The sequence below is a fragment of the Megalobrama amblycephala genome, linkage group LG1, assembly GCF_018812025.1.
Source record: "Megalobrama amblycephala isolate DHTTF-2021 linkage group LG1, ASM1881202v1, whole genome shotgun sequence".
Classification (NCBI taxonomy): domain Eukaryota; kingdom Metazoa; phylum Chordata; class Actinopteri; order Cypriniformes; family Xenocyprididae; genus Megalobrama; species Megalobrama amblycephala.
The window spans coordinates 50,815,251-50,824,879 of record NC_063044.1 but is presented as its reverse complement, the minus strand read 5'-3'; the positions used below and the strand labels follow the sequence as shown (position 1 = coordinate 50,824,879).

Genomic DNA, 9,629 nt, shown 5'->3' with positions numbered 1-9,629 from the left:
TTGCGCCTCGTGCACGGGCCGAACGGCACACCCGAGCAAAATGTCCCTTCTTGTTACACAATTTACAATGAACCTTTGCAGCAGGGTAATGTGCAGAGTTAGCTAGGTGTATGTCTGAACCACACCTGATGCATGACTTACGGGCAGACGAAGCAGGAGCAGCAGCTGGCCGTGAACAGTGTTTCCCTCTCGCATGGTGTGACTTGACTTGTACAGCGCGCACTGGAACGTCTCTATTGGCCGTCATTCTCTTTGCGTGCTCAGCTACAGCTTCTAATTGTGTTGCAAGGTTAGTTGCTTTCTGTAATGTCAGGTCCAGCTAGAGTAACAGTCTCTGTCTAATAACATCACTTTGTAAATGTTCCAGCAATTGGTCGCGAATCATATCGTCAACTTTATCACCGAAATGTTTTCGTGTGCAGCTTGTACAAAAAGATCCGTTGGCATTCGGCAACTAAACAATGAAGTAATGTAGCCCTTTTCCGAGTGTCAGGCCATGCTGAGCCCACTGCGTTGATTAACAGCAAATAGTTGTCGAACATGCGCAACCACATGTCAAATGGCATATTAGGCTCTCCCGGGCATTACAGGAACATTGGCGGTGACGAGACATTCACAGATTTATCAGTCAATAAAGTAAATTTTACTTAGTATCCTCGTCACTAATTTGTTAGATCTGCGAGTAGTAAGCACACACTGTATATGTTCAGAGACCTCGTGTTTATTCTGAACAACAGCTGCACATGTTAACTCTGAGCGCACTTGTCCTTCACCTTCTACTAACTCTCTCCTTCTCCCTCCTATCCAGCATCTTTAGTGGCAGTGAGGAATTACATTATAAGACACAACACACATCCTTCCCCTAGCATCAAATTAGAGTCAAAAATGTGATATAAAAATTAAAAATTATGCATTCAATGAACATTCAGCAGTCATCAGGTGCATATATATGTGACCTGATCCAGCAAAATGAGTCACAGTGACCCAAATTTCAAAATTGAGATTCTGGTATCAATGGAAAGATGAGACAATAAGCTTTAAAATGATATCCTAGTCAAAGTCATACCTTGAATGGTTTTAAAGATATACCTATTTTAATTATGGTCGTCTGCCCTCTTTTTCAAATTGAAAACCTGAGAAAATCGCTTTTAAAGTTTTTTGCCCGTTTTTTGTTGATATCTTTCAAAATCCATTGCATTTAAAGGGATAAACTATTTATTTTACAGCTTAATTTGACCAAAGACATTTTTATATATGTATAAATGCTATTAAACCAGGCTGAAGCTCAAATTATTTTAAAGTATTTATTTGAATTAACCCTTTAAGACCTGAAGGCTTTTTTAGAGTTCCTTTTTTTTTTTTTTTTTTCCTGAGCAACACACACAAAAGTAAAGACTCATAACTCCAAACTCTAGCAAGGAGAGTCAAAAGGTAGGTATCATTTGATACAAAACATTTTAAATTTTAAGAAAATATAAATTACATTACATTTGGACATTTTCTTGCCGAGAAACAGCTGATAAAAGACAAAAAAAATATATTTTTTAAAAATAATTTTTCTTTATTTATTTGACATGGAATAACTCAGGAACACAATAAGATCGCTAAAAAATTCTTTTTTGGTGATGCTCTCCTATATGTGAGCTGCATCTGGTTCAAATTTCGTGGTGATATTATAAAGAATAGTTTGAAAAATTGTTGTTCATTTTTTCCGCAGCCAGGTGGCGCCAACGGCGGTAAACTCCGGTTTAGAGGCGCTTCTCAGCACTCGTTAGGAGTTTTTCAAAATGGTTAGATGCATTAAAAAGATGAGATTCTAAACTTTAACATGATATCTATTTTGTGTTATTCCACGTTGGAAAACGAACATGGATGGGTCCGGGAACATTGGATACACGCTGCATCCCGGAGAGATGAGAGACATGTTTTTAGCCAAGTATGTTAAATCATTTCGTGAGTAATATCTTGTGATCAACGCAATATATTATATTGATTTTGGATTCATTTTAATCTTGAGAATCTGCTTTAAATATTGCTGTGCGATTTTTATGATCTGTGCATTTTTCATGAAGTTATGAGCACGTGAAATACACATACTTGTATTCAGTTAGCGGCTGTGCTATTTTTGTTGTAAACGCATATTTCTCAGACTCATTAGAGGGTGAAAACAACGCAACAGAAGCTTATATGGACCCTTATATGGATTCAATTTTTATTGGCTTTTAAAGAGAGACACGCAAATGGGAGTTTTATTTTAAGGCGCGCTAGTCTGACCGGAGGATGGCTGGACCGATCGCGTGCCTGTCAGTCGAAACGGGGCTTTCCATTGTTAAAAATCAGCGTTTTGGTCAGTGTTTACATTTCTAAGCTTTTTGATTGGTTCTATACAACGTGTAACACCATATTTGTAGAGCAGAGATAGTGACGTTTCAGGGGATACTGGGAAATGCTCATAAGTGACGAGAGGAGTTGAGAAGTTCATTTCCAGCTAATTTAGTAAAACCATGTCAAATTTAATAGCCATTTAAATACCTTTACTCAATTATCTGGACTACGAAACTTTGGGAGATTATTTTTGAAAGTCTGTTCTTTGACATTAGCTTAAAAAAAAAAAATCGAAAGTGGCGACTTCCGACTCATTTCGCCAGATCGGATCACAAATGTGTCATTAGTAGATTATGTCACATCTCAAGAACAAATTCATGTTCTTTTCCACAGTCACAATTCCTGCCTCCCACTCCTCCACCCTCCGCTCCCCTCCCTGTGGTATTTTCCATACATACATTGTGTGTTGGAGACATCTCAAGAACAAATAAGACATTCATGTTCTTTTCCACTGTAACTGTGATGTTTTCCAAGTCCTGCCTCCCACATCCCTGTACAGACCTTCTACTGTAGTATTTTTCCTGAAACTCATGTGATTTACAGGAAAGAGATTTAAGACATCTGGCATTTTAATAACATGCAGATCATTTCTTATTGGCTGACATGCTTCTTGGATAACATGAGTACACTTATTTAAGCCCAGAACATAGTGGTAAAAGAATACAGCAGAAGAATTCAAGAAAACAAAGACACATCTCTGATATACTATCCAGCAGAAACACTCAGTTTGATTTTCGGGGCACAGATTTCCTCAGGTTTGACTTTTCTACATTTACATTTATTCATTATTTCACTTTTAATAAAACTCATCTAATAATTTTTGATTAATGGGGGATTCTGGAAATGTTAGTTCTGTTGGAACATTACCAGTTTAGAGAATTTATTTATTTATGTGGAGTGAGTCAGACTCACACAAGGTAATAATGTTAATTATTGAACAAAACAAAATCAAAACGTTCAAAAACACTTAGCAATGTGGTTCTTTTAATGAGTGATAAGCAGTGGGTTTAATCAGTGCCATTCAAGGGCGTAGATTTGGTTTCAACTTTAGGGGGGTTGAATGTTGGTATGCTGCCTGTTATTATTTTTTTAATTAAAAAATTGCAATTTTCTTGGCCGATTCCGATTTTTTTTTTTTTTTTTTTTTTTTTTTTTTCAATTCTGATTTTCTTTCTAAGAACTACAACTATGTGAACTTGAGTTAAAGTGAACTATGAAAGATAAATCAAACTGTGAGTGAACATCTAAAAGCATGTGCATGTGATTGATGTGTATGAAAGTGACCATTTGAACAGTGAGAACATATCCTAAGTTCCATTTCTGAGGTATTAAACTTTTACACTGAAGTTAATCATGTTCTAATGGGTTTAAAAGAAAACACAAATATTGTAAATTATTTGATTTTTATTTCACTGATTCTTCAAACAGGAATTATACTTGAGTATTAAGAGTAAAAAATATAAATGGCAAATAAATATTTTTTTTTTTAATTTCGTATATTTTGGTGAGAGCTGCCTCACCTGCTTTATTAGACTCAGGAAGGGAGGAGTGTGTATCAGACTGTCTCACATGTATATTTTCACTTCAGGAGGCCACCGTATGACATTATACCTGAAGCCTAACATTGTCAGTCTGTGGAGACACATCACAATAAGGTAGGAATTGGAAACAACATGACTGAATTGTTTAACAGGACCACATATTCCCACTACCAATTTATCTGACCCCTCCTCAGTCCATCTGAACACCACAGAGACGAAGGAATAAATCTGACACCCTAAACTTGGCAATAAATTTAAAGGGTTAGTTCGCCCAAAAATGAAAATCCTGTCAATAATTACTCACCCTCATGTCGTTCCACACCTGTAAGACCTTCGTTCATCTTCAGAACACAAATTAAGATATTTTTGATGAAATCCGATGGCTCACTGAGGCCTGAGCAATGACATTTCCTCTCTCAAGATCCATTAATGTACTAAAAACATATTTAAATCAGTTCATGTGAGTACAGTGGTTCAATATTAATATTATAAAGCCACGAGAATATTTTTGGAATATAAAAACAAAATAACGACTTATTTAGTGATGGCGATTTCAAAACACTGCTTCAGGAAGCTTCGGAGCGTTATGAATCTTTTGTGTCGAATCATGATTCGGAGCGCCAAAGTCACGTGATTTCAGCAGTTTGACACATGATCCGAATCATGATTCGACACAAAAGATTCATAACGCTCCGAAGCTTCCTGAAGCAGTGTTTTGAAATCACCATCACTAAATAAGTCGTTATTTTGTTTTTTTGGAGCACCAAAAATATTCTCATTGCTTTATAATATTAATATTGAACCACTGTACTCACATGAACTGATTTAAATATGTTTTTAGTGCATTAATGGATCTTGAGAGAGGAAATGTCATTGCTGGCTATGAAGGCCTCACTGAGCCATCGGATTTCATCAAAAATATCTTACTTTGTGTCCTGAAGATGAATGAAGGTCTTACGGGTGTGGAACGACATGAAGGTGAGTAATTAATGACAGAATTTTCATTTTTGGGTGAACTAACCCTTTAAATTTCATTGTTACAACTGAAACACTGTGCATAATTTACTGGAGAACACATGATATCATTATCAGATTTCATTGGATCGGTTACTGGACCCTGTTCTGGAGTTTGCAGGATTTTCTCTGTTTCTTCTAAAGGATAGACAGGGTTAAATGCATTAGTATTTGTGGTGGCACATTCAGTAACTGCTTTGGTCTTAATAAAAAAGTCTTAAAGTTGTTCTGCGTGAAAACATAATAAGTTTGTGTTTGTTGTGTGTCGAATAGAAGAACTGAAGTAAAGTCAGAGCAGCAGAAGTTTCTATTTATCTGACAGATTACAGTCTGTTGATGAGTGTAAATATTTTAATTACTTCTGAATTAAAGAAACAATGATTTGTTTTTCTTTTCCAGAAGCTCACATTATTTTATCCCTGCCTGAAGAGAAGATCATTGGTTGAAGTGCTTGAAGATCTTGTGTTTTAGCTCTACATCTGACTTAAGATGCTTGAAAAACAACATAAATCCTCCAATTGCGCTTCCAAGAAAGAGGAAGGAAAAGATCCTACACTCAGTGAGATAGCTGAGGATTTGTCATCATACTTTAAAGAGTTTTCTCAGTTTAAAAAATATGAAAAAGATATTAAAAGGAAATACAAAAAGTATTATAATACTACACTGCCTGATCGCTGGCCAGTTGAGTTCATCAACAAAGCTTGGAGAAAAACAACAAAACACATGTACACATTCTCAGCCAGAAGAAAATGCTGGTCTCTTGCTATATTGCTGCAGGTGATGAAAAGAAGTCAGGGGTATGATAAGAGAGAAGAGCTACAGAAAAAACACAGTTATGATGAGAGTCAAAGAGAAGAAACACAGTCTGACCTGAAGGAGGATAATCAGCAGTCTGGAGGAGATCCCAGTGCTGTCTACATACGCATCCCATTCGCAGAGATGACTGACAACAAAAAATGCTCTAGCTCAGATAACCCTCAAAATGAAAACACACATAAATTAATAGACAAAGTCCCTTCACCTACTCAAATGCTCCAAAATAATTTTTACATTACATTATATGACAATCAAACCAGGAATGCTGCATGGGTGTATGAGATATTGAACAAGAGTACTCTAGCTATTAATGTTCATAGGTATCAAAATCTTAAATTTAAAAGAGATGCTTCAGTTCATCCACTCTTCCAAGCACCTGAAGGCGAAAACTCGTATAAGGATAAAAGATACAACCATGGTCATCTTGCTGCACGTGCCAATCACAGGTGGTGTCAGAAAGCCTATGAGGACACTTATTTGCTAAGCAATGTTGTACCACAGCAGCGTGACTTTAACAAAGGCCCGTGGAGCAATTTGGAGGAACTTTGCCGGAAAATAGCTCAGAAAGATGAAGTCCGTAACGTCCATGTGTACACTGGACCACTTTACCTACCAAGCGACAATAAAAAGGATAATAATAATAAATACAAGTTTTTGGGAGGGAAAGCAGTGCCAACTCACTTGTTTAAGGTGATAATTGTGGAGAATAATGATGGGAAAGTACTAAAACCAGAGTGCTATAAGATGCCCAATAAGAAAGAACCGGTCACTTCAGTAACCCACCAGAAAGGACCGTTTGAAGTAAAGGTCACTACAATAACTGATAAATTAGCCTATGACATAGAGTGTTATGAAAAAACACTGAAACCATACAATGTGTCAATTGAAGAAATCCAGAGAGACTCTGGGCTGATCTTCGAAGAAAGGGAAATCAGAGAGAAAATGAAGGACAAAACATGGAAAGTGCAATGGAAGGAAACCCAAGAAAATCCTAATGCACAAGAACGTGTAACTGAGATAGAAATCAAAGTAAGCGGCTCATAAACTGATCACAGTGATCGTGCTGTACACTGAAACACAGAGAGTTGTGTTTGATCTTATGTGTGTGTTTGGATGGACTGACCATCTGTAGAGGAAAAGAGGGAACGCTTGTTTGACTATACAATTGCAACTGTTGTTGAAACTACTCATTATTATTATTATTATTATTACTTTTTATAAATGCATGACTTGGACCAAAAATCACAGAGAAGCGGCAGTCAAGTGTGTTCAACAGGAACTCCAATATTGTGTAAAAAACATCTCATATTATAAGATTGTCTTGATGAAAACTGTACAGTTATGTAAAATTACAATATACTTTGAAGAAGCTAAAATATAACAGATTATATTTAATTCATCTTTTTTTAGTTCCTACATAACTCCAACATATAGTTTATTATTCGTAAATGTGTAAAAACATAATAATAATGAGTTTCCAAATGTGTATCTGAGTGAACAGAATTCAATGACATATAACAGATATTCGCTCATGTTTCTACATATCTAATTTTCTTTGAAATGTTTGCAGTGATTCTGTATTGGTTTTATAAGACACTTTCTCTGAGAAAACCAAATACTGACTTTGTTCATGTCTTATTTTACAGTTTACATTATATTACAGACAAGTATATTGTTTTTATCTTATTTGATTAATTAATTGATTGACATCTTATTTTAATACTTTAATATTATTTTTTTTTTATATTGTTTAATTTCCTTGCCATTATTTCTTTTGTGTAGTAATGATTTCACACTATTGTTTGTAAACACAGTCACGCTAATAAAGTATCTGAACTGAATTGAAATTGACTTGCATTCATTTTCTGCCCCTAATCCAGACCAAACACTCTCAATAACTGTTACTTTTCAGATTTTAAATAAAATTATCTATTGTTAAGACCCATTATTGCTTAATACTTTAATTTTCTGAGAACATTATTAGGAGTGATTATGTTATGTTCAGATCATGTTTTTACATTACAGACAGATAAAACTGTGTCCAGCAGGAGGCGCCAGATCTACAGGTGGAAAAACAAAATATTCACACAAACTCACCTGAGGCAACATGGGGAAAATATGAAATACACCTTTTTTAAATGTTTGTATTGAACATTGATGGAGCAGCAAATGTGTGAAAATAAATCATAAAGGTGTTTAGCAAAGTTTGAAGGCTACTATTTTCTGTTTATTTTGATGAATAAAAAAATGTACAAAAATATCAGTCCCTCCAGGATTTCGCGGGACTTTTTTTCTGATTTCTGCGGCCTAAAATGACTGATTTTGCTGCGGCATTTCTCAAAAATTGCTGCAATATTTGCGGCATTTCTTGTGTATTTTTTTTTTGTGAAAATACACCAGTCAACATTCTTCTAAACATTTTTATTACTTTTCTGAGTAAACTCTGTAATTTTAAAAAGGAGAACACTGATAATAACTTTTTTTCATATGTAACACCAAATAAAAAAAAAAAAAAAAATAGAAAATGATACATTGCAGTGTTTCCCATGGGATTTTGTGAAACTAAGGGAACATGGTTGTCATTTATAAGGTTTTGTATATTTTATGTATCAAATATGATACAACAAGCTTTGAGGAACATTTATTTGTTCATCTATCAATCATCATTGTATGCCTATTGCATTGCATTGTGTTTTGCCCCCCACAATAAAAATTATAGAGCTTTCATCATAAAACTAAGCATATCTTCTTACCAAGACATATTGTACAGCGATCTCATTGATTTACACAAATAACAATTGCAGCAAACTGCAATTTATGCTCATTTTTGGCCTCTGAATAAAATTAAGCTGTTTCCCCCCCTCCATACTCTCACCATATCATACTATATGGGCCATAAAATCCTGGTGTGTCTTTTTTTAAACATCCGATAGCAAAAGACGCAGCACACCTTATCCTGATCACGAATTCATACCCACCTCTTATTTTAATCACCAAAACCCTGTTTATGACTTTGTAAGTCATGTTTCTTTTTTTAATTTAATCTCCTTAATGCCTATCTCATATATTGTATTGTGTAAGCATACTTGGCTTTGGATGCTACATACCATAAACATATCTGTCTGTTTGATTACAGGTGCTGCGAGGAAAAACAAGGTGACACAGTTAGCCACGGACTCGGTCACCGTGGTTCAACCTGGTGACGGATCGGGCAGCGAGGAGACGTGTCCCGCCTCCATTCACACAAACGGAAAAATAAACCTTTTTTACTGAACTTCTTGTCGTTCGCCTGTTCATTTTCTGATATTTTAGCTGTGCATAGCGCAGTATTTCATTGAAGGTGTAGCCTAATAGATAAAATATTTTATGTTTGCACCGACCTAGGCCTATAAAGCACTAAATTAGGGTTTGACCGCAAAATTAATGTAGAGTAGCCTCGCCAACGTTACGGCTACTTAACAAAAACAGAATAGGCTATAACATAACTTAACATAAATTTAAATATAGAATTTTACATTTCCATTGAGTAGTGATTATTTTTGTACAGTAAATTGATGTCTTGACTTGAACCTTTTCTGTTAGGCCTATTTACAATATTGTTAGGTTAAAAATACAAGGCAATGCAGATTTAAGCTTAGGCCTATATTGCTGTAGTAGCAGTGATAGTTTTAGTTTTATCCTATTTTATCCTACAGCAAGAACAAAGTCGATGTGTTGTAGGACCGTGTACCTTCGGATAATTTGTTTTTATCGTTTTTGTCTTCTAAACGGAAAAACGAAGAAAGCATTCATTTATCACATATTCAACCCTCCTCATGAGAATTAATAAACAAATCTCGAGTCGTTTTTTCAAATATTTTTATTTTTGCATTA

General features: G+C 35.3%; 1 protein-coding gene across 4 annotated transcripts; it reads left to right on the top strand.

Annotated features, from left to right (window-relative positions):
• Positions 1–2,754: 2,754 nt before the first annotated feature.
• On the top strand, positions 2,755–7,587 carry LOC125273839 (nuclease EXOG, mitochondrial-like). Of its 4 annotated transcripts, none has more exons than XM_048199587.1 (4): positions 2,755–3,140; positions 3,974–4,040; positions 5,340–5,737; positions 5,774–7,587. In XM_048199587.1, the coding sequence occupies exons 3-4, from the start codon at positions 5,430–5,432 to the stop codon at positions 6,798–6,800; spliced, it is 1,335 nt and encodes a 444-aa protein (XP_048055544.1). In that variant the 5' UTR covers positions 2,755–3,140; positions 3,974–4,040; positions 5,340–5,429; the 3' UTR covers positions 6,801–7,587. The 4 variants fall into 4 exon arrangements, with proteins under 4 accessions (XP_048055544.1, XP_048055532.1, XP_048055515.1 ...); XM_048199575.1 differs by adding an exon at positions 3,564–3,617 and having other exon boundaries at positions 2,767–3,140; positions 5,340–7,587; XM_048199558.1 differs by having other exon boundaries at positions 2,768–3,140; positions 5,340–7,587.
• The last annotated feature ends 2,042 nt before the right edge of the window (positions 7,588–9,629 follow it).